Source organism: Hydra viridissima, unplaced genomic scaffold, assembly GCF_058129835.1.
Source record: "Hydra viridissima isolate aposymbiotic clone 2 unplaced genomic scaffold, HvirCarnegie_v1 scaffold_2, whole genome shotgun sequence".
Classification (NCBI taxonomy): Eukaryota; Metazoa; Cnidaria; class Hydrozoa; order Anthoathecata; family Hydridae; genus Hydra; species Hydra viridissima.
In genome coordinates this window covers 5394484-5420517 of record NW_028324301.1, presented here as the reverse complement: position 1 = coordinate 5420517, position 26034 = coordinate 5394484, and the positions used below count along the sequence as shown (strand labels likewise).

The following is a 26034-nucleotide window of genomic DNA, read 5'->3' as shown; positions in this document are numbered from 1 at the left end:
TAAGAAAAACTGTTTCAATTCTTAAAGCATTAAAAAAATTATGAAAAACAAACATAAAAAAAAGAATCACTGCAATTGTCTACAAAAACAGACTAAAATAAGATTATCTTTTTTATCTTGAATTAAATCCCTAAAGAGGAAATAAATTGTCTAAATGATATAATACTTTCAAATATGCTCTGTTCTGAACAAATTTAAACATAATTTTACATTACATCGTCTTTTGTGAATATTTTGTCACTATTAAAAGAATGCAACAAAGATTGACCATGCCTGAATTGTATAATGTACTTGGTCAGAAGTACCACAACAACTGTCTAGAGTTTGATGTCAATGAGATAACATAAAGCAAACAAAACCTTCAAGAAATATCGGCACAAAGGAGCAGAAATTAAACTCTCAGTTTCTTAAAAAGCAGATAAACTATGAATAAGACTCACTGGATAGAGGATGAAGAAATTATGAACCCAGATGTTTTAAAACAAAAAAATTTTCAACTTTCTTTAGATTCAGACTTGTGGCAATCAAAATTGCAAGAAATGTATTAGAATTGATTTCTGAATAAAGCAGCTTTAATATTTATAACAAAATATATTTGTGTAAAAAATAATATAAATATGTTTCATAAATATCTGTTTAACATTAATTTGATATCACGTCCATGCTTTGAAGTTGTGAAGACGAACAACACCCAAACGAGTGCCTGATGCAAGCCATGTGTGGTATCCATCATTTTGATTCCATGTTACCTAAAACAAACAAAAGTTTTATATAACATTTTAAATTATAAATTTTTTTTTTTAGTTTTCAACATTAGTTTTAAAAAATACTACTTACATTCTATATCAACAGAATAGGGTACAATATTAGAATGAAAAGCATAAAGTGGAAATAATAATAAATAATTAAGCTATTTTACTCTATGAACAGCACGTGTTTCTGTTTTCTCTAAAACTGCTGTAGACATTGTTTCATTTCTAGCTGTTCTTAACACATCAGGATCATTACGCAGTCTGGTTTTACTGAATTCAAACTGAAAATTGAACAATTTATATACCACTCATACATTGTTATTTATAATTTCTTTTAAATATATATTATGTTACTTATAATTTTATTTAACTAAAATGTGCTAAATTCTGACTAAAGTACTACTTTGTTATTTATAGTTTCTATTAACACATTTTATGTGGGGCTAGTTGAATGTAATTTATGTTAAGGCTGTGGAGTCAGAAATTTGTAGTCAAAGTCTGATGTTTTTTTAGGGGGCTTCTGATGTCAGAGTCAGTAAGAATGTACCAACTCCAACATGTATGCTCATGCTTAGTGTACATTATATACTATTTTACATACTATTGAATAAAGTCTGGCATATATTTCAATAACCAATTATGAAATAAGCTTTCTATTCAAAACTTAAAAAAGTAAAATGTATTTTGCATATCTAAATTTTTTGCTGTTACAATATCACCTTTATTTATACTCCATTTTCATAAATGTACTTTGAACTGCTGAAAATAACAATACATCATTTTGGAAATATTATTTAATAATGTATAACATAAATTCATACGTAAGTTGGAGTCAGATATATAGAAAAGGGCAGAGTAAAATTTGGAACTTTTGCTAGTTGACCCTTCCATGACACTTAATTTACACATACCCTATCACTATAAGTTTTTCAAAGCAGAGATTACAGTCACTCCTGTTTCCCACATACAATGCATTAAATATAAAAATTAAATATCAGCTAACCTTATTGGAGTCAATGAACTTGAATCGTGAAATTTGAAACTCTTTTTCAATTTTTGGCCCCAACTTTTTGTATTGATCAGCAACATTTAAAGATTCAATATATTCATCTGTTACTTCTGAGGCCTCATCATCATCATTAGTTTGATCAATACTCAGCTCATCGCTACATTCAGCCACAATATGGTAGACAGGCTAAGTAAATATTTTCATATGAAAGAAAACATAGAATAAAAGTTTTAACAAATCAGCATTGTTATTTAATCAAATAACAAACCTCAATTTTAACATTTGAGTTGATAATTTTAGTAGAAGGCTTGTCTTGATCTTTAGAAACTATGACTTCTCCAGCTACATCACAAGTAGCTATCAAGTCAAGGTGATTGTTGTAAGAACAGCACTAAAAAAATGAAAGATGTTTGAACTATGGTGCTAATTTTTGTTTTTATTTTATCAGTAAATGTGATTGGAACCAATAATGCAATCATACTGATGTTGCTAAAATGGCTACTATTTACTATATTGCTGTTTTCCACTGCAATATAGTAAATAGTTTTCTATGCAATAGTTTTTATAATTAAGTTTACTAAGCAACTTCAGTGATAACTGATTGATAGGTAACTTGGGAAAGTATAAAAAGAAGAAAAAAGAAAGATTTAAAATGTAAGCTATGGGAAGGAAATGATGCATAATATGCAAAAACATTAAATGGAAATGGATTTGAAGAAAATTAATTTCAAAGATAAATGGTAAAGCAACAGTAACAATTATGAATTAGGCTTGTGGCAAATAATAACAATAACAAAGAGTATAAATTGATAATTACACTAGTGGCAACTTATATTAGTGACAAAATCAGTAACAAAATATACAGCTATTCACGAAAGTTTAAACGATTGCAGAATTTTTATCAAGTATGTTTGGTTTTTGTTTAATAAAGAAAAACTGTAAAATGATATCGACTTAATTTTTTTTATTTATTAAAGAAAAAGTAATTAGCTTTAAAATGAATATGAACATGTTATAAAAATTTTAATATTTAGTTAGAAAAAAGCTATTACAAAAAATCTTATAGGAAAAATAAGAAGCACAAAAGTTTAAACGAATTGCAACATTCGAACAAAAAATGAAAAAAAAAGCGAAATTAATATTTGAAGTGTCCTCCTTTGTTTTTATAGCAAAGATAAACTCGTTTATGCATTGATTCAACTAATTTCATGCACATCACGCAAGGTACCTTCAGCCAATACTCATTCAAAAGTTGCTTTAAATGCTGAGTTGATTGATTTTCATGGTATGTCAGTTGATTGTCGATCCAAGACCAAATACTTTTGATTGGGTTGAGATCTGGTGATCTAGGGCACCAGGGCATCACATTGAACTTTTTTTTCAAAAAATATTCTTTGAGTGTGCTGTATGAGCTGAAGCCCGTCTTGTTGAAAGATGAATTGCTTGCTTCTGCCATACAAGTGTCTGATTGATGGAACTAAACACGTTTCCAATGTGTTCTTGTAAGTGTATTGATTAATTCGGCCTTCATACAGCTCACAGAAGCCTATACCTTTGTGAGAAAAACATCCCCAGATGCCAACCAAACCTCCACCGCCTTGTCGACGATGTTGCAAAAACCTGTCTAAATATTTCTCAGTTGCAAATCTTTTGACATAGATTCTTCCCTTGCGGTTTACAACTTGAAAGTTAGCTTCATCACTCCAAATAACTTTTGCCCACTGTTCTACAGACCAGTCCAGCCTTTCTTTGGACCACACTCGTCGTTTACGTTTATCCATGATTGAAAGAATAGGTTTTTTAGCAGCTATGTACATTCCAATACCTTTGTCCGACAATGTTCGTCTCACGAGCTCTCCGCTAACTTTTGGATTATTTTTTGACTCATTGAAGATTTGTGCTAGCTTTTTGTAGCTGAGTCTGGGGTTTTCTCTGCTCATTCTGAATATACCATTTTTGTCACAGTTGCTGAGTTTGGATGGTCTCCCAGTACACGGCATGTCGGAGACGTCCTTGGTAAGTTCCCAGGTTTTGATGGTTTTTCTAACGCAATATTCAGAAATGTTAAGTATTTTACCTATTTGAATGTTTGTGTGATTTTTTGTCCGCGCCATACCAATAACTTGCCATTTGATGTCACTAGAAACTGATTTTCCACCCATTTGCACGCAATTGAAATTAATTTGAAATTCACAATATTTTAAGTTGATTTTTAATGAATTAAAAGCTGCCTGATGTTGTTTTGATGAATTTTTTGATTGAAAAACTACTCAATTATTTGCTAATTAATTGATAAATTTGTTGCGAAAAAAAATTTCGCAGCGGATTTATCAATTAACTAGCAAATAATTGATCCTAAATAAAATCGTTTAAACTTTTGTGAAACCTCTTAATTTGTATCACCTACCTTTTAATGAAATTTCTGAGTAAATGGTAGTGAGTCAAAACCTACTTTTTTTAATTCTATTAACAAATAACCTATTTACCAAATTGGAAAAATAATTATTTTGATATCTAATTCCGTTAGATTTTTATTCAAGAAAAACCGAAGATTAGATTTGAAAATTCTGCAACCGTTTAAACTTTTGTGAATAGCTGTAGATGGTGAAAGTAGCATACTGTAATTTTTGTAATGCATAATTATTTTCTCTACATAACTTGAAACATTCTGTTTTATTCTAGCCATTAACTCAGTGTTATTCATTTAAGACATGTTCTTTGTAACAAAAAAAGTTGCATAAAAGCCATAACTTGACACCTCATCTCATTTTAGTAAAAATCACATAAGGCTGGAACAAGTAGATTAAGCTTTATAAATATTACTTAATAGTTAACTACCTGGTAACATATATCATCTACCTAACATAGGAAGAAAATCAAACTTAAGCAATATTTTATGTAAAGATTAGAATTTTTTATAGTTTATTACATAGAACCATAATATTTATCAAATCAATTTTCAACCACTTCAAAAAAATCATAATTAGTTTTAGAAAATATATGTTCAAATAGATACATTGTATCTATAACTTAAGCATGCTATTTTACATTACTTTCTTATTGATCACCTCACTAAGTTTGATAAACAAAGTAGCTAAGTTACAAAGCTAATTAACCTGAATGGTACCTTAGCAACATTCAGAATTCAAATGAACTTAATTTAAAATGGAGCATTTGAACTTCACACAGATATTTAAAGTGATTTTTATGACAGAAATTTTTTTTTTTTAAACAAAATGTAAAAATACTAAATCAAGCCTATTTCTTTTAGATTCCCACATAAAAATTAAAAGAAATAGTCTAAAAGATTAAAACATGCTGAGCTATAATAATTTTTAATGTGTTAAATGAATGTTAATTTCAGATTACTTGGCTATCCAGCTTACTATGCTAATAGGTTTCATTAGCAAGATGTTCTCCTCAAGCTAAATTACTTTTCCAAAACCTATTTACTTTTATTTCATTTGTGGTTCTTTAAAAATAAAATAATAAGACTATCAAGTTCAGATTACAATGGGGAACACAATTTTCTTTGAGTTAGATCTGACACTAGCTTTTGACTATCTTTTCAAATCCAAAAATAATCCCAGTTTTATTTGTACTTACTTTATAGAATGTTTTTAAAGTTTACATACAAAAATAAAAAAATTGCTCCATATATATGATATCGTTTTTGATTGCTCATAAAAATTATATTGTTGCTCATACAAAGGTTACTGTAAGTCAAACTTAGTTAAAGTGAAGATTTATGCTTATAGCTTTTTCTAGAGTATTCAATCAGGTTACAATCATATTTATGTCTCATCTCCTCTGATACTATTTCTCCATGACCTTTAAATCTTAGTGGAATCATTCACTTTGCTCAACACTGATATCACTAAGACTTTCCAAACATTAGCAAGATCGCTATGAAGAGAACACAAAAGTCAACACTAGCCTTTAAAATTTATGATTAATTATAAGTAGATAAGAAGGTAGAATAAAAGAAATCAGCTGACCATTCCTATTACTTACAGACAAACAATACAATTTGATTAATCAAAGGGTAAGCTATATAAAAAAAAGTTGATGTGATGGAAAAAACTAAATAAGGTTGATTTCAAAAAACCTGTTTTTTTTTTTTTTAAATTAATCTAATTTATCCTAAATAAAGTGAAAAGTCCCACTCAATAGAAAATAAGTTGTTAAAAATTAATCTCCAGTGCCATAAACTACCGTCTAACTACATACACTTAAATATGCTTGCATAAAAAAAATTAACTATATTTAGAAAAAATTTGACTTCTGATTTTTTTTTTTAAATCTTGACTTCCCTGTAGAATGCTAATGTGAGCCAGTATTAGAGGTCCTCATTCATACTCGAAAACATTCAATTATTATAAAACAAAAAAAAATTTGCTTAAATACAAACATAAACCTACTAAAACAGCAGCATTATGGCGAGTAGTCAAATGGATGGAATCTGCCTCAGCTTTTTGTGGATTAAAGAGATAATCAAGCACTAAGTATCGAGCAGATCCTGGTAGAACATTGAAACATGTATCTGATGACACAAACAGTCCAATTCTATTTTTTGGCCATTCAATGTGAAAAACTGACTCTAAAATGAAAAATAAATTTTACTAAAGTTTTTTCTAAAAAGCAGTTTTTTGTAAAATAAGTTTAAACTCATGATTTGATTAAAATTCTTAAAAAATTACGAAGAAAACAATTAACCTCTTTTTGAACAATAAACTGGTAAATGGGGGTTGTTTACATCAAATACCTTCAAACACTTATCACCAGAACCTACACAAAAAAATAAATAAAACAAAAAACATTTTAAATTTTAATCACAAAAATAAAAATTACCTTTTGTCCTTAACAGCTATTCATCATTTCTTTAATTTGTTATTTGCTTTAAATTTTATTTAATAGCAAGATTCATTAATCTCCTAACAGTTTTGCTAGACCTTTTCCCACATTTTAGTTTTGCAAACTGAAGTTCAAAATTGCTCTCGCTTGTAGATTTTGTTTCAACAATCTTTTAAAACAACATATTAAAGAAATGATGAATTAACTGTTGAGGAGAAAAGGCGAATTATTATGAGTGGTAAGCAAAGTTCAAATACTTTAATGTGATGCTCACTGTTAGCTATAACTTAGGAAATATATTGAAAGGGAGTTGGCTTGAAACACTCACAAACCACCCTTAAAATACTGCACCTTTTACTTTATATTAGCATTATGTTAGTTTGTCATTATATGATGATCAATACTACAATATTTAGAAAATGAAGATGAACTTCAAAGTACTGTAAAATCACATGACTTTAAAATGACATTAAAAGTAGCATTGACAAGAAGACCTCAATATGTCTTTAAATATTGGTGTTAAGTTGTTGGCCAGGACCAAGATGTTTCTTCGTACTGAAAGTTTAAGGGTTCTAAGGCTGAAACATTCTGAAAACCTCCTTCATATGTTGAAGAAAAAAACACCATATTTGTTGTTCTCCTGCAAAAAATATTTCCCCATTGATCCAGCTAGCAATAGCTGAGCTGAGTGTTTCATCACCAAGAAGAATGCCTAGGAAGTTCTGATGACATCAGATCTGTGACATCAGATTTTGGACTCATTATCTCTTCAGTAGAAAAGATGCCACCAATTTTTCTTAAAAAACAGGCTTGAGGATGAACATAAAAAACCAAAATAAAATAACCTGGACCAAGTTTTAAAGACTCATACCCTTCCTTAAATTGTGCCACCTTCCTTGACCCACAAGAAGGTCTCCTTGTTAAAGATGGTGCTCCCTGATACACAGTAAAGACTATACAGACCTGGCTGTCTGAAACTATTAAAACACATCCGGCCACCTTCTTAGACTGATTTAAACCCCCTTAGTTTCTCAAGACCTGTGATTGTCAGCATCCTCAAGGCTTCCAAGAAGTGAGCTAAAATGCCAGTCATATGTCAAAGTTGTGTGCTCAAAGTTCCAGCCAGCAGGATGTCTCATAAAAGCAATATGGTTATTTTAACAACATTGTAACCCAAATTAACATACAGATAAATTATTTTTGTCTCATAAAATCCATACAGAATTGTCCATATCATTGTAGATTAACCACATTGCTAAACTTAAATAACAATGTGGTTATACAAATTTTATCTTACAAACAGTAAAGATTTTTGGCAAAATTAGAAAATGTGGCAATCATCCTGGAATTTCCTAGTTAAATTAAAACATCAAACAACATCAGATGCTACTGGGAATTCAGTTTATCACTCATCTGTTGCAGCATAAAATTTTTATTTCATTATGACGCATGTAGTTTTGCTTGAATTTGATGAACTGGTGGCAACCATCAATGACAGATGACTTCGTTGGCAGAGACTTTTCCAAGATAAATACAACCCATTGGAAAACCTATGTGATTTTGAATTGAGTTATACCAGTTTCTTAGACAAACGATAGAAATTTTGATCCAAGAATACTAAGTTTTTCTCAAAAGATCTACTTCCAGAAATCATACTTCGTTACTTCAAATTGTGATTTTAATTGGATTGAAGTACTTGTGGAAATGAGTGGAGAAGTTTAGCCAAATTTATTTGGTGTTAACAAAGCTTCTGTTGGTTGTTGTGTAAAAGAGTTTGTGGAGACTATTTGTGATAGTAAGAATAGATGGATTACATTTCTAACTAAAGAAGCAGCGTTAGACAAATTAGTTGGCAAATTATTCAAAATTACACAATTTCCATCTTATTGCAGCCATTGATGTTTCATTGATTTGAATAAGGAAACCATGTTTGAACGAGCATGTTTACATGAGCCAGAAAGGCTTCAATTCCATTAAACTTGTTCATTGCATGTAGCGCTAAGTTAATTATTTTATATGCTAACACTAAATTTCCAGGAGCAGCAAACAACAGTTTTGTGTACATTCAGTCAGAATTATGATGCAATCAAACCTAATTGCATTCACAAAGGATTGATAGTGGGTGATTCAGGATTTAAGTTAGAAAAACATATAACTAAACACTATTTAGACTCAACAAGTGAACACCAACATTGGTTTAACAGGGCACAAAGGTTAACCAGATGAAATGTTTAGCATTGCCCAAATGTTTGGTATCTAAATAGTAACTTTTAAAATGTGCATTGATAGTTGTTTTGTGGACAGTTTTGGACATTCACTTTTAAACTCAATAAGTTTTTTACAATAGAACAAAATAAATTTTGGAATTCTCTTTTGAAGGTAAATTAAGAAAACATTAATAAACTTTAGGCATATCACATTTTATTACAAAAATTTATTACACAAAAATTTTTCATCATCATATGAAGAGTTGTATCGTGAATGTTTAAAGATGTAGACCCAATTTTTGTTCAGAAAATTATACATGGGAATATCAACCCATAGTACACTTGTTCAAATTAAGACTTTTATAATAGTCTGCTTTAGCAGAGTACCATCTCATTTTTATTTGCCACATAGCAATTTGAGCATTCCCAGCCACTTTTCTTCTAATCTGAAACAGTTTTACGAGATTTGTTGTCCTGACTACCCTTATTTTCTTTAGTGCAAGAAAGGAAGCAAAGCTTTGATTATGACTTGTACTACACTGACTTGCCCAAACACTTCCTTCCATTGCACTGAGGCATAGTTACAAGTTTACTTTTATTCAAAAACTGGGGTATGTCTCTCATTATTGTGGACTCTGTGACATCACTTGTTTCATCACCAGCTTCTTTTTCAATCTGGTCTACATCATTATTGTCCTGTACCAGAATGAAAACAAAATAGCAATTTTTAAGAAATTTAAAGTGTTAGTGATTATATGGACACTACTGGAGACAATACTTTTAATGTTTCCATTTTAACTTTCTGAGACTTTCAGATAGTATAAGGTTTAAGCTTAACATTTAAAAAAAAAACAAAAAAACAAACAAAAAAAAAAAAAAAAATTGTTTCTGATGATTCACATACACCTCTTCACTGCAAAGAAGAGCACTTATTTGAACTACCTCCACCAGTTTGTGTAGTAGGCCTCCTTTTCATGGTCTCCTTCTGCTTCACTTTTGATTGAAGCTCAGTAAATTTGTCTCTGTATTACTGACATTCTTTGGTGACGCCTATTGCATTGAATTAGGAAAATTTATTGCCTTTTTTTTTCCACACTTGTTTTTTATTATCATCCAATCTATTGTTTGACACTTTCTGCATTAGAGTATTTTTATGCTTTGAAACTCCAACAAGAATCTCCAGCATCCCCTATGCCCATTTTAGTTTTTGTTGACGTTTTCTCAGCACCTGCTTGGTAGTTGGCACATCACCATCCATCATAACATTGACTTAAAGGCTAAAGTACTTACAACTGAAAAAATGATGAAAGTATGTAGATAAGTTTTGCATTTTTTATACCTGTAAGCAGGCTTTGGCTCAAATCCAATATAAACACATTTTATTTTTATGACACACTGTGTGAATTGACAGAGAAATGTCTATGTAGTTATTATTCCAAAAATATTGTATTGATGTGATTACATTTTTAATTATGGTAAACTTAGTTTTACGATGTTGTTGGAATTAATATGGTTAAATATTTTTCCAGAGACAAAATTTTAGGCATATATTTAAAAATATACATATTGGTAATATTTTTAATATACTGTTAAAATAATCATGGTGCTTTTATCAAGACCCTTCAGGAAAAAAGTTGTGATAACAGCTTGCTGGTGAATTGATTAAATATTGTAAAATCCTTTTCCGTTTAGTTTTATTCTGAAAAAAATTTCATTTGGTGGAGAATTTTGACAAAAAAAATTCCAAAATTTTTTTGACACAATCTTTATGAGAACTGTAAAGAAGTCTAATAGTATGTCAATATATCTCTTTTCTTAGATTTTTATATAGCTTGTTAAAGTGATGTCTAAATCTTAAAACCATTTTATTTACAAATATTCATTATTGATTAAGTATTGGTAAATAATAATCAACAGATAAAAATCATATAAGGTTGTATAAAAACATCATATAATATTTCTGTGAATAAGTCTCTTCTGTGTAAAGACACTTAAGCTTAATTTTCAATTTAATGGTTATAAGTAATTAATACATCATACATAATACCTATATATAAAGCCATATTTTTTAAATTTAAATTAAGTTAAAGACTCCATAATTGGATTATGTAACCTATAGTGTACTTTTTATTTTTTATTCCTGATTAAAAAAAGTTTAAGTTAAAGTCTTTATAGTGTTTTTTTTTTTTTTTTTTTTGGTTGATAAAAAACAAATGTTCCACTTAATTTAATAATTTTCTAAATTTCTTTTAATACCTTTAGTTTGGTGTGGTGAAGATTGTTAAATTTTGATGGATACATGATGTTCAAGTTTTAATAATAACTGTAATAATAATAACAAAAATAATAAAAATACAAATAAGAATAACAAAAATAGTATTAAAAAAAATAATAATAACATCAATAACAATATAAAAAAACACTAAACAAATCTGACACCTGTTGCAATGATGTTCTTATTATAAGGGCACCAAGCCACTGATCTCAGAGAATAAGAATGAGCATCAATGTACTGGATAGGCAAAAGTGCTAAACCAGAAACACACTATTTATTTTAGAAATAAAAATATTTAAAAGCTTAAAACTAAAATTAAATGTTATTTATTTAAAGAAGTTTATGATTAAAAAAGAAAAGTATTATGAGATACATCTGATAACATCTACCTGGTTTTCCTTGATCATTCACTTTAAGAAATATTGATGAAGTGTTTAGATCCCATATTCTTAAACCACCTTAAAAAAATTATGTGATTAATGTCTTTATTGATGTCTGAATGAGTAAATCTTTTTTAAAAACAAAGAAATAGGAATAACATGATCTTTACAGTATAATCACATAAATGCTTTTTTTTTGTAGCCTTAGAAATTCAATCTTTGGAAACTGGACATGGATGGTCATACTGCCTTAATCAAGATATTAGTAAGTTTATAACAGTAAAAAAAGAAGAGCCTATCTTCCAAAAACTGAACCTGAAATGAATGGTGGCAAAACCACCACAAGAGTAACTGCTACATATAGCAGTTACCAATCAATTTGATATTTGTAACAGGTATATGCAGCTGAAAACTTATATATTTACCAACTTGTGACATTCATTATGCAGAATCAAAAACTACTAATACAGAGTTTCTGTTATCTTATATATAAAGATGCAATTATGTGTGCATGTGCGCTATAAAAATCAATTTTGATTTGATCCTCACCAAATTTTTCACACTGGTCTAATTTCTCCCAGGGAAGATTTTAGGCCACATTTGAACCACCCTGGACTCTATTTTCAATATGCTTATGAACTAAGTTCCAGCCCCCTCTGAGCCTCCTTGCCCCCAGCAAGGAAGTGATTATAGAGCTAATAATTTTAATAGTTTTTACCATTGAAAACCAAAAAATTGTAAATGTGTTAGCAGTTTTTTACTATAATTTTTGAGGGATATTTCTGGAAAAGTATACAGTATAAATGAATAAGAAAATTTGTAAAGCAGGTTTTTGTTTGGGGAGATTATTGTGATTTATTGATGTGTTTGTTGCAAAAAAGCTAGATTAAAAGTGTTGTTTAGTTCCCAAAAACATGATCACTTAGCTACAAATGCATTTTTGATTAATATATAAAGTCTTATATCTAATAGCTGGAAAACGTGGTGCATTGCACCGAGAATTCCAGTTAGTTAATGTACCAGGAATTCCAGCTAGTTAATTATATATTTCTGCTAGTAACTAATGTTTTATCTTGTATAATAAAAAAAACATCAATAATAATCACTGTGTACAAAATTGGCAACCAGGTTTAATGTCAGTAAAGATTGTTGCCAATACAGTTTGAATCAGAAAAACAGCCTGGTTTTATATCACGTCTCTTGATCAAATTCTTTATTACTAGCTGTCTATTGTTTGATATGGTTCATTAAAAACATTATATGTATATATATGTATATATATAATATAGAACATTAAAGTTTTACGCAGTAATGATCTTCAAACCATCTTAACATCTGAAGATCGCTATTGCATGAAACTTTAAGTAATGTTAAATAAACCTAACTAATTGTTTAGTTTGTATAACTTAGAGTAGATCATAATTATAGTATACAACAAAAAGCTGTACATGACATGAATATGAAACTTACTGAAAAATATTCCAAAAATTTGTTTAAGCTCTTGAGCATTTTTTTAATTCGACAAATGAGTATACTCTGACTCAAGAGTATGAACAAATTAAGAGTCCTTTTTTATTTTAAAGTCTTTCATAGACCTGAGTTGAGCACTCAGAGAAGTATTACTTTATCAAGTTTGTCAAAATTTCTCAACTTTTCATATTACAAACATGCTTTTTTTCTTGTGTTGCCTAACAGACCTAACAAACCAAATAAACCTTAAATCAAATGCTGCAAAAAAAAAAAAAAATTCTAATACAAGCATCATTAATTTAATTCTGGAATATCTTTAACAATTCCAAGATATAATAACAATTCTAACCACCACTATTCATGTAATTTTAAGACTTTCAAATTCGGAGCATTAAAGATGAATTCCTTGTCAGCATTTTTCATTTGATCTTCAAAAGTGACATTTAAATACATAATTTTATGTTTTCTCTTTCCACAAATTTCTGAATGTATTACATGACTTTATGAAGTTAAGGTTTCTTCTACAATGGAATCAAACTACAGTTGAATTGGAAATTTTAATAGAATACTCAGGATACATGTACTTTTTTAAGGCATTCTATAAAGTTTTTAATCACCATTTACAACATGCTAAATTGTAATTTTGATTTTAAAAGAAATCTTTAATGATCAATATATACAAATAATAAACTAAAAATAAAAGTTTGAGTCAAGTGACACAAATTAAACCAGAGTCAGGTCTCTCTGGTTCACAGTGTAATAGCAATCATAAATATAGTAGAAAAGTAATAACAATACAATTATTATGAGTAATGAAATTAAATGCTTTTTCTTATTGATAATTCTAATACAAAAAGAGTGAAACATTTAAGCACAGACCATCACCATAACCAGCGGCTATTTTAGAGTGTCCGCATGATGGCATCCAAGTAACACACAATGCCATTCCAGTATTTATCTGCTCAATTGCATCTAACTTTTGAGGCAGCAAAGTGATAACAGGGTCCAGGTTAGCAAAAACTGAAAAAAAAAAAAACAGTGAAAAAAATGTAAGTAGTAAACAAGTTTAACCCAAAATATACTACTTCAGAGAAATAAAAACTTTCTGGCATCATCAAAAATAAAATCTCATGAAGGTTTATTACAATCTTTTTATGTATTCATAGGAATCTCAAAAAACATTAATATTTTTAAAAAGATATCTTACTTGGTTCATTATATGAGAGATTTGAAGGATCAGGGATACTAAAATGCAATTATGAGCAAATCAGAAGAGGTATTTATTATATAGCACTTTAAAACTTAGTTATTATCTTAACTTTATATAAATATGGTGTCATCTTTAGTACCTTAAGATACGAACTTTTCCATCTCCACAAGCAATAGCTAATAGCCCGATTCGTTTTACTCCAGCATCCTAATGTAAGAAAATTAGAAAAACCTTTAGCAACTTTGAAAACCGTTTCAACTATTTTGGCAGCAAACAAGTATTATCAAAAAAAAACTAAAAAATGTTCACTTGGTTGTAAAACTATTAATGAAATAAAAAGATAATGAACTATTGTCTAAAAAACTATAAAACTAAAAAAAACTACAAAATATTCACTTAGTTGTAAAACTATTCATGAAATAAAAAGATAATAAACCATAGTTCGATAATGAACTATAGTCTGACAAACTGACAAATGTAGCATAAGATAAAATTACAATAAAATATGACATTATTCATAGAAGGATTTATGTCTACAATATTTTTGGTTCCTTTAGACTTAACCCCAGTCTTTTTAAATATATTTTTATTGCCTTTTTTGAAACTGGCTATTATATTCAGATCATTTTTTTAGATTGGCCCCTCTAGAGTGGGTCCAAATTAAAAAATGATTTGAATAAAACAAAATAAATTAAAAAATGAATGTACTAATTTAAGACTAAATCTATATACTTCTACTACCTTTTAGAGCTTACACCTTCTATCACCTTTTAGAGCTATACTTCTATCACCTTTTAGAGCTTACAAATTTATCCAAAAACACTTTTAATGAGGATAACTAACAACAAACCTTTGAATAATCCATAGCATAATATCACAGAAATAAATGTCTATAGCACAATATTTTATTGTTTTGTCTGCGATATAATTTTATGATCATTCTAGTTTATTGTTGTAAAGTCCAGCTGATTAATTGTGCGAACCTATATTTGCTCATGGAACCTATATTTTCTAATGGATGTTATGTAAATTTATATTACAGATAAAACTACAGTCAGAACGCCAAGAATATTCATTAGTAAAGTTTTTAGTATTTTTTCTTTTTTTTGGTAATCTTTTTAATGACTAGTTTGAAGGATATAACAACTTATATATATAAAAACAAAAAAAAAAAAAAAAAAAAAAAAATAAAATTCTACAAAGTAATTTAAAATACCACAAAATTTAAATAATTTCAAGTATGTTAACAGCATTAGTTGAAAGATAGTAATGCTATACTTTACCCTAGTGTAACAGCCAGAAGGGCACCATTCAAAACTGTAAATTGGACCATAACTGTGGCAAATGCATATGCTTAAACGTGGCAATGATGAACTGAATGCAAAAAATGAAATCAAAGATTTTCTTAAAAAATAATTACTACTAACATCAACATGCAACAACTAAAAATCCTGGTAAACTTTGTAGTTTCAATATGTCTAACAATGTTTTATAATTTTATAATCCTAACTATTAAGGTTGCAAATTTGACCCTCTACCCTATATCATAGTCTTTATTTTTTCAGAACTTAATTAAATTTGTCTAAAAGTTTGAATAATCAAGAAGCACTACAAAAATGAGTGTACGCTTTTTTAGATTTACATAAAAAAAACAGGACAGAACTTTTATTGTGAATCACTTTTGCATGGAAAATGTCCCAAAAGTGACCATATACGATATACTGCAACAAAAGGAGAACAGTAAAGGACCAGAACAAAAGGTGGGAAGTGGTCGGACTGCAAGAAAAATGCTTAAGAAACAGATAAAATCTGTAGAAAAATCAATTGATAAGAAGGATGGAGTTTCACAGCATAGCTTAGCCAAGAGATTCAATGTTTCCCAGCAGTATATATCCAAACTTATCAATGAAAAGACAAACATTCATTATCATAAAAAAACTAAAGTGTTAAAAAGAACATTGGCTCAGAAAGTGGCTGTGTATCCTAAGTGTCAAAAATTGGTTGTACTTTTTCAGAAAAAAATTGTGATCATTGACGAGTCATATTTTCTGTAAAGCAACACCAATCTTTCTGGCAACGCTGGATATTATACTTCTGATCCTGACGCAACACCTAATGAGGTCAAGCTCAAAAGAAAAAACAAATATGAGCCAAAGTTATTAGATTGGATACCCTCGTCTGAGAAAGGACTCTCAAAGTATTACATTGCTGCTTTGGGCCAAGCAGTTGACAAGGATGTGTATATTTCTAAATGTCTGGTTAAACTAAAGGTCATTAACAAGGTTAAAAAAAATGATATTGTGTTCTGGCCTGATCTAACTTCTGCATACTATTCAAACAAAGTGCAAAATCAAAATATTAAATGAAAATATTGCCAAGAGACAAAAACCCTGCTATTGTACCCAAATTGCTTCCAAATGAAGATTTTTTGACTGAAACTAAAAGATTAGTGTATGCAGATAATTGACAAGCTCAAAATTTCCACCAACTAAGAAATTGAATCAAGTATAGTATGAAAAAATCGACCAAAATCGTGTACATAGGCTTGGGACAAGTTCTTTTACAAGAGTTGACCATGTTTGCCAAAATGGACTGATAAGTAATTTTTATTTTATTTTGTAAAATACAAGTTTATTGTTATCATACTTTTTAAATTAATAAAATTCATAACTCCATTAAAGAGAAATTCATTTTCAAAGTTTGTCTGTATTTTTAGTTGTCACATGTAATTAACTACTTATAGACAACTTTTACAACAAATTTTATAACAATCTTACTCTTTTTTTTTTTTAAGTTTTCCTAAGTTCCATATCTGAATACATCCTGGTACAGCAACCATATTTACAATACCATAATGCTATGAGTTAACACAAAGGTATTTTTAGTAATTAAAAAAAAAGAAAGGAAAAAAAAAGAAGAAAAAAAATTTAATAAAATATTTTTAAAGCAAAAAGTACCTCTGCAAATGTTTTATGGGTTGAAACTGCTAGAATTTGATCTTCACCATCTTGTATACAAAATTACATTTTTTAGACACAAATTTTCTATTTAATATTTCAAAATATGATTTAAAAAAAACAAACAACAACCTATAGTAGGACACCATGAAAGTCCCCAGACTGGTCCTCCAACATTAAATCCAAGAGTCTCAGAGCCTTAAAAACACATTGAGTTGTTAAAAGATAAGATTGAAATATTGTGGAACATTTTTAACAGTTCTAAACTAACTTTTTAAACTTGAATGAATAAAAAAAACTAAATTTAAATTATTTCATTTTTTTTAAAAACATTTGATATTTTGAGATAAAGTAAGTATAAAATAAAATTACTTTCTTTGATACATAAAAATTTTAACCTTTTAGTTCAGGGAAGGGCTTAAATAATTCAGCAGAATGGCTCTCTTTTTTTCGACTGCTGTTAATCCCTGTAAAATACTCCACTTCAATATTACGAATACACGAAAACGATGGTATATGAAGACTGTACTCACTAAAATTTCCAATCAAAACGATAAAAAATAACAAAAACTACATACACTTTTGAATCATTTAAAACATTTTTGTTATTAATAAAATTACTTGAAAAGAAAATTTTCATACCTAGAGCTTATAACTTTCAAACACTCTACTGTTGGCAGCCATTCTGGAAACAAAACACCAGTAGAAATGTTCTCCTTCAACCTGGTAGTTGTATTTAGAAAAACTATTCAAAACTTACAAATTATAATTATGTTCAATTTTTAATTGTAAGTATGTTAAAAAGATTAATACTGCTGTAGTGAATTGCAGCATTCTGTAGCATCAAAACATTCAGTTTTAATGCGTGCATTAATTTCTGTGCTTAAATACTTTGTTACCGCATCAGTTGTCAAGCACTTAATGAATTTCTTTAAGCTTAATGATATTTTTCCAGATTACATGTTGATTTACTTGAAGATGTACTCATTATAAAATCAAGTTTTAATTCAAAACACAGGTATTAACAAATACACTAAAGCTTTAATGCCACAAGGCAACTATTTTCACAGTACAACTATTTTCACCTATTACAAGAATCTTTTCAGAAAGATAGTAAATATAGCTAGTATAATAGAATTCTCACCATATTTTATAAAATTGAATATCCTTGAAGATCAAAGTTGAAGTTCTCTTCATCACTCGATTTTTAACATCTAAATAAATTTTTATGATAAATAGTCATAATAGTCAGTTCTGTTTTATTTTTATGAATTTCCTTTTTGAGTTTTGTTAATTTGCTTTAACATTCTGTTACTCCATCTTTTTCTTAATTGCTTGCAACTGTGAAAGAAATCCAGCATAAAATACTCTTTCTAGCAATTTATACTTTGGTATGAAAGTTTTTCTAGATATTTTATCTAAATTGATGAAAAATACTTTGATGAAACAACTGCCATTAAAAGTACTTGAATAATATTTAATACCTTTTAAAATTGTAGTTAGTAGCTTATTTTTGCCAATCATTAAAATGAAAGTGGGTTCATGAAGATTTAATTATTTTTACAAATTGTTGATAAATTATTATTTTAATTTTAAACTTAACAATTATTTAAAAGGTTTGGTCAGGATAAACCTGCTGTTATATTGACATCATTGAGAAATCTCTACAGGTCATTTTAGTGGCAAATCCATGCAGATTATTTAGAAAAACTAATTAAAAGATTGATTACAACAAAATCTAGATTCTTTAAAATGAATTGTATTGAAATAAATAATTTCTGTGGTGTGCTAATGTTTACCAAGTAATTAAAAGTAAAATATATTTTTGTGATTTCTCAATTTTTTCAATCTTTGAGTTGAAGTATAAATTTTATCAAATAATTAAGTAACTTTTTGAATAACTAATTATTAGTAACAATTATTATATTTTAAGAATAAATAATTTTAGATTATTATAATTTTGAGTTAAAAAATTTTAAAAATTACTTTAATATGTTTCCATCATTTGTAGTGATTTGTTATCATTTATTATGTAGCTCTATGTTTCTAAAGTAGTATTCTATGGACTTTAATGTGAAAAACTCTTGAGGTTTCTTTTAGGAAAATTAAAAAAATACAATTTACCAAGTATTTTAAAGCCTCATCATCAAGGTCTTCTATAAAATTTCATATAAGTATTGTACTTGCATTTATAAGTCTTTTCTCATACAATGCAAAATTTTCTAGACATCTCTATTACATTTTTTCCATGGCATCACAAATATACATTTTTAATCAAATCCATTAAAACAGGACTGATGACATTTATTATCTTAAAAAGATATGCAAGCTATTACTATTAAGATATACTAGCTTTTTACAAAAAGTAAGCACTAATTTTCAAGAGCTACTGAGGCATTTCAATTTGATCTTAACAACTGAAGTCGTGTATGATTTAACATATAACAAACACATCAAACTAAAATCTGTTCAAAAATATTTGACTAATACCTACTTTCATTACACCCTTCAAGCTCATTGTTAAAAGAATCCTCATCATTAGATGACACTGATGCTGCAGAGGAAGCAACAAAGTCATCATCTTCTCTTGCACCACGATCTTCTAAATTATTTTTTTCTTCCTAAGCATATTGAAAGCAAAAAGAAAAACAACAATATACACAGCATCATCCCTTTCATGACACTGTTTTCTTTGCTGAGATGTGATAAAGCATTTGATACTTTAAGAAAGGATGTATATTATATTTGATTTCAAAATGTGATTAAGGAAACTATGTAACCTTTGCTAGGTATTAAAAAAAGAACCCACTTAAAGTTTTCTAACAAAAGTTTATGTAATTTAAAAGTCAGTTGTTTTTTTTTTTTTCATCTATTTTTCTGAAATAATATTGATAAAAAATATTTAAAAACAACAAATAATCCACTAGAAAACCAGTTTTCAAATTTTGTAAACTGTTCTAAGCTTCATTTATTTTACAGCTCTGAGCTTTATTTAATGTGCAATAAAATAAAAAGTAAAAAAAGAAATTGTTTTAATAAAAATAGTATTCATTAATATTATTCATAAAGTAAATAAAATGTACCTTAATGTCCGATATTTCAGCAACTAGCTCATTAAGTTTATTGATAGCACTATAAAAAATAATTCATTACTACATACATTTTATATGCTATTTTATTCATTAAATATAATTTACATACTATTTTTATGTCACAAATTAAAAATAAGATATTTAGGTTTTTTTTACAAAATACTAGTCAGTAACATTACAGTCAAAGAATATCAGGTTTTAGAGCACTTAATGGTACACCTAATGATACACTTAATGATACACTAAATTACTTGTTCTTCACAAAACAACGCATAATTGGAGAGGACTTAGCAAACAAGACAAAATTCAAAGTTGAATTTTAACCAATTGATATATTTAAATGTTGACATAATGGTGGTTAAATTTTTTCAAACTTTTGCTTATTTGTATACTTTTCATTTTAAAAAGTAAAGTATACAAAAAAGTAAAGCATACAAAAAATGTAAAGCATACAAAAAAAGTAAAGCATACAAAAAATGCAGCTATATCTTTAATTTATTATCTGTCATTGTAAGTTTTTTTGATACTTTAGAAGTTAAAAGTTTTAGTTTTAAATTAAATGAAAAAATTTTTTTCAAATTTAATATACTTATTAAATTTCAATTTCAAAATTTAATTTTCAATATTTGTAAGCTCTATAGTGTATTTTCATATCTTAAAATCAAGATTGTGGAAATAATATCTTGAGCACATTTAAGCACAAACAAATTAGGTACAAATTATCTTTGTTACAAAATTAAGCTAATGAAAGTAATGATAACACTGGTCGGTGAAAAAATCCTCCCCTTTACTTCCGTAGGTAATTTTTGTTATTTTAAGGATGCTGAATCCAAATTGCTCCATTATTTAATACTTTTTCAGAAAATGTCTTCAAAGTTTTGAAAAATATCTTTTTTGACCATGTTTGTGGCACTTTGACATCAAAACCATGACCTGTCTAGTTGAACCTATAAGCTATCCTTGTCATTTGGACTTTTCTGAATCAAAACATGGTATTCAATTTTTGCTATTACACACTGTCTTCTCAGGAAAAGGCTTTTATCAACTTTATCAAAATATATTTTATATCAAAACATGATACTTTTATATCCCCTCAGCCACACTTTATAATTTTTAAAATTCAACAAAAATGGTATATGTTAGAAAAATTTTTGATACCATATGTATTAAGAAAGTCCAAATAACAAGAATAGTCTATAGATTTAACCAAAAGAGCCATAGTTTTGATGTAACAATTCCACAAACATGGCTGAAAATGCATAAGTGACAGAGCATTTGGCTTTCAGATATGAATCCAGCATCCTCAAATTAACAAAAACCATCTATCAAAGTGTAATGGAGGAAAAAAAGTTCAATTTTGTCAATATCATAAAATAAGTATTAGCAAATCAATAGTATTTTACTGTTCATACAGTCTTATGAAGATTTCATCATTTATTTATCAAGATCAGAAAGATCAGAATTTTTCTTTTGCTTTTTGCACTTTGTATGACATATACAAGAAATAAATGAAAAAACGAAATCATACTAAAATGAATTCTTTATTCAGCAAAAAATAGTAAAAAGTTGATAAAATTAGATTTTTTGTTCAGTAATAAGAAAATCCTGTAAGTAACAACAAAATGATTAGATCTAAAACTAAAAATTCCATTAAGCTTTTTAAGAGCATCAATAAAAACCTTAAGATAAAAAAACATTTTCCTTAAAAAAGTGCATGAAGATATTCTCAGATAAATATTTTATAGGGAACCCAAGCATCTTAATTTAAACATGAATTGCATATAAAATGAAATATGAATTTTTTAAAAAAAGTAGAAAATAAATACCTACATTGCAGCAGACTTTCTTTTCTTTCGTTTGCCATCTAAACTTACAAGTGGTTCTTCTGAAATGATCTCCTATTGAGATATTTCAAATATATTTGATAAATTATATGTAATCAAGCAAATCAAAATAATGGCTCAAACAAAAAAATGAATTTAAAATCAAAAAAAGATTTCTGTAAAATTTTTAAGTATAGAGAAAGAAAGAAAAGAATATTAACTTTGGTGCAAACGTGGCTTCTTTTTGAAGCAAAGTGCTGACACTCAAATTGACATTTTTCACATTGCCATAGAAATTTACATTCTTCAGAATGTATCAGAGCTTCTTTAGAAGTTGTGATTTTTGCTGAACATTTGTAGTTAAAACACTGGCCGATTCCCCGTGATGCATGATACAATAATTTAAAGAGCTGCAAAAAGTGATTGAATAAAAAAAAAAAATCATTTAATTTTATAAAAATGGTGATAAATATTGTTTTAAAAAGTTCACTAACTATAGCAGTTAACACTGTTAAATTCAAAAGATAATGTAACTCAAATCACCAAATAACTAAAGACAAATACGATTCAAGCCATGATCTACTTCAAAAAAACAATAATGTCTATAGTTTTAATTAGCATGATAAAAATTATTATTATTACAATTAATGACACTTACAATTAAATGGGTGGATTTATAATGATAACAGTATTCTTGTAGTACGAACATTTCATTATACTTCTTACAAGATGATATTAAACAGGGAAACTTCATGCTTTCAAGCTGGGAAATTATTTTGTTTGCATCCTTTACACTAGGAGTTTTTGAACATTTTTTTCTAAGATGTTTGAATAATTGCCATGGTAAAAAAAAACTGTCATTGCAACCAATGATAGGACATGTAAAGTTAAATTCAAGAAAATGCTTTGACCAATTGTCCAAATCAAGCTAAAATGATAAGAGGTTTATTTCTTGAATACTGCTGTTACTTGAATACTGATCAAAAAGAAAAAATTTGAATCAATTTGGCTAACTCACAGTATATGTCTCGGGTTGTGCTATTTGTTCCTTTAAAAATAATGAAAAGAATGATATTAGTATTACTATTCAAATAAAAACTATTTTTAAGTCTTAACATTTATAATAAGCATCGGCTTTTGGTTTTTTTGTTTAAAATAATTTTTATATATGGACAAGCAAAGCTGTAAAATTCCAGAAAAAAATTTTGATACTTCAAATACCTAATATTACTTCATCTTAAACTTTTAAGACATTGTACAGAATTGCTATTCGATTCAAAGAATTATTTTCATAAGAAGGCCTAATAAATTTATGCATGAAAGTAAATTTATCTCTGTTTTAAACATATAGAAAGTTCTATTTGAATAAACTTTAAAAAAATTTGAATTATATTACAAGGCTGATAAAGAAGTGAGTTATCATTTGTTAAAAACAAAACAAAACTTAACACCCATGCTTAACCTAACACCCATGTTTATAAAATGGCTAATTTTTCATATTAAATTAAAAACTTAAATTGAAGTATTCTTGTTTAAAAACAATGTTTAAAACAGGTGATTAAATAAATCTGTGAGTATTTTATTAAAAATGGTCTATAATATATGATATATTATTTAATGTCTATTATTTACATCATATTGTACATTTTTGTTGTTTTAAACTAAAATGTTTGTAACTTCTAATAAAAAAAAAAAACCTGTGTTTTACAAGGTGATGCAGAAATCTTTGATTTTTCTTTTTTCTTTTTAAAATGTTTATACTTCTGACCATTATCTATTTCTTTGACAATATCAAGAGCACCTTTGTTTTGTCCTACATCATTTATCTCACTTATGTGTGTTGTGTTAGTATCAACTATTTCAGTGAACATTAACTCTTTTGTGTGTCCATTGGTACATTCAGAGTGCTCTTTATTTACAGAAACATCACTGACACATGATCTGTTTAAATTCTTTGAACCTTTTTTGTTTAACTTTGCTTTTAATGCTTTAATTTTTGCAGCCAAGTATTTGTTCTTACAAGGATCATGTTCGGTTTTATTTGATTTCTTTTGCATTTCATCAGAATCATCCTCTGATGTTGTGCAGCATCGATGTTTCCGAACTTTAGACTCTGATTTGAATTCAACAGAACAATGTTTACACTGCCATAAATAATCACAGGAACGAAAATGTTCAACAATGTCATCAACTTGATCCATGTATTTAGCACATTTGTAGTTTTGGCATATGGCCCAATTACCTTGGTCGATTTGACCGAAATACCAGTTAAGCTGGAAAAGATTTTCATGACAAATTATTGTATATCACACAGAAAATGTTACATAACAAACAAAAAAGAAAAATGACTTTACCAGAAGATGCTTCTTAGAAAAATGTGACAGAAGATCTTTCAAAATGAACTTTTGCTGGCACTCAGGGCATTTAATAGGAGTTATCTTTATACTTGCTAATGAAATTTTATCTATACAGTTTTCCATATGAGTAATCAAGCGAGATAACCGAAAGAAGGTCTCCCTACAACCTTGTTTTGGACAGCTGAAGTTATACTCAGATAAGGACTTTTCCAAAACAGCAATAGGCTGATATAAGAGAATAAAAATTTTAAAACTAATAACACTAAAATTCATTTTCAATAATTTTAAACTTGATTCACCTTATTTTTAGTCAAAGATAATAATTTTGTTAATACTTTATCCATAATTAGAAAATATGCACAACATTTTGTATAAAAATTTAGTAAACTGTAATAATTTAGTAACCAATAATATTTCCAATAAAACTTTATTAAAAAGGTACCTCACTGTCTTCTACTGAAGTTTCAGGTAGAACATTTATCTGTAATTGTAGATTATCAGGACATTTTATCAGTTCAATTGGAATCTTCTCTGACTCACGCACTACCACTGAGAAAAAATTTAATACACAAACATCATTGGCTTGATCATGCTTATCCAATTTTTTTCCATCTTCTATGAAATCTGAAACTTCAACTGGGATCAATACATTGTCACGAATCATTTCTAGTGTTATTTTATTTTTCACCTTCTCAGTAGTAAATGTTACATTGAGAGGTAAGAAATCAGGTCGTGGTATACTTATTGTCATGCTAATAGCTTCTGGACTGTTTTTAAATGGAGAATACCTAGTTATCCGCAACTTTTTATTAGAAATATCTTTTGGTGTCGAAGAGCACAAAAAGCGCTTATTCTTTCTGACAGGTTTAGATGAAGTCTTTTCATTATTTTCTTTCAAACTTGAAATATTACAATTAAAGTCAGACATACTATCTTTTAGGATTTAAGCACTGGAATCTGATACTTCTGATATTCAGATTTCTACTACTTCTTGGTTGGGTTTGTTTCACTTTTTGCTTGAGGTATTGCATTAGGAAAATATTGTGTATTATATATAAAATATTTCTATAGAATTCTTACTGTTTGATTTTACAACAGCTAAAATAAAATCAATTATTATATAGAATATAAAATCAATTATAGTAAAAGTTATCTTAACTATTGACAATTAATAAAAAAAAGTGTGTGTGTGTGAGAGAGAGAGAGAGAGTAGGGGAAATATCTTTTCTTAGCTCTGAGACATGCAAAATACCACACCATAAAGTATAGGATGATAAGAAAATTTAAGATATGACAAACAAGAATTTTTTTTTCAGACCAATATTGACTCATAAGGTGTAATATTGCCTACTATTGATCTAGCTGTCATTGATGTTGTATCTATTATTGATTGCGCCTGTTTCAAACTTACATATCAAATTTTTAAACCTATAACTATGTTGTATAACTGTCATATAATTGGTATTTAATTATGTTGTATAATTATGCTGCATATTTATGTTGTATAATTATGCTGCATATTTATGTTGTATAATTTGGTAGTGTAACTTTGTTGTATGATGTTGTATTAAAGTCTATTTTATAGAAAGAATACTTTTACTATTGTATGTATAATATATAATATACATATACATATACATTAAAAAAA

General features: G+C 28.0%; 1 protein-coding gene across 3 annotated transcripts; it reads right to left on the bottom strand.

Annotated features, from left to right (window-relative positions):
* Nucleotides 1-98: 98 nt before the first annotated feature.
* On the bottom strand, nt 99-26003 carry LOC145197183 (general transcription factor 3C polypeptide 2-like). 3 transcript variants are annotated; one of them, XM_090079272.1, is made up of 27 exons: nt 24829-26003; nt 24384-24611; nt 23727-24302; nt 23048-23077; nt 22688-22957; nt 22251-22439; nt 22037-22104; nt 20198-20246; nt 19609-19735; nt 18259-18328; nt 17757-17837; nt 17513-17646; nt 17247-17312; nt 17115-17164; nt 16935-17014; nt 15441-15531; nt 14297-14364; nt 14155-14192; nt 13827-13967; nt 11487-11555; nt 11262-11351; nt 6478-6549; nt 6183-6361; nt 2030-2152; nt 1756-1947; nt 920-1033; nt 99-749 (listed from the first exon to the last, which is right to left on the bottom strand). In XM_090079272.1, exons 1-27 carry the CDS (start codon nt 25312-25314, stop codon nt 654-656), a joined length of 3777 nt encoding a protein of 1258 aa, XP_089935398.1. In that variant the 5' UTR covers nt 25315-26003; the 3' UTR covers nt 99-653. The 3 variants fall into 3 exon arrangements, 2 of the variants coding, with proteins under 2 accessions (XP_089935398.1, XP_089935399.1); XM_090079273.1 differs by lacking the exons at nt 24384-24611; nt 24829-26003 and having other exon boundaries at nt 22033-22104; XR_016449947.1 differs by lacking the exons at nt 99-749; nt 920-1033; nt 1756-1947; ... (7 more) ...; nt 14297-14364; nt 15441-15531 and having other exon boundaries at nt 16937-17014; nt 19605-19735.
* Between the last annotated feature and the right edge of the window lie 31 nt (nt 26004-26034).

Excerpts from the sequence above, each read along its gene's own strand:
- LOC145197183 (XM_090079272.1), bottom strand. The coding sequence starts at position 25,314 with ATGTCTGACTTTAATTGTAATATTTCAAGTTTGAAAGAAAATAATGAA. Across the intron at positions 17,838-18,258 it reads ATTCAATTTTATAAAATATG|GTTGAAGGAGAACATTTCTA; the intron begins GTGAGAATTCTA and ends TACAACTACCAG. Across the intron at positions 1,948-2,029 it reads ACTCAAATGTTAAAATTGAG|CCTGTCTACCATATTGTGGC; the intron begins GTTTGTTATTTG and ends ATATTTACTTAG.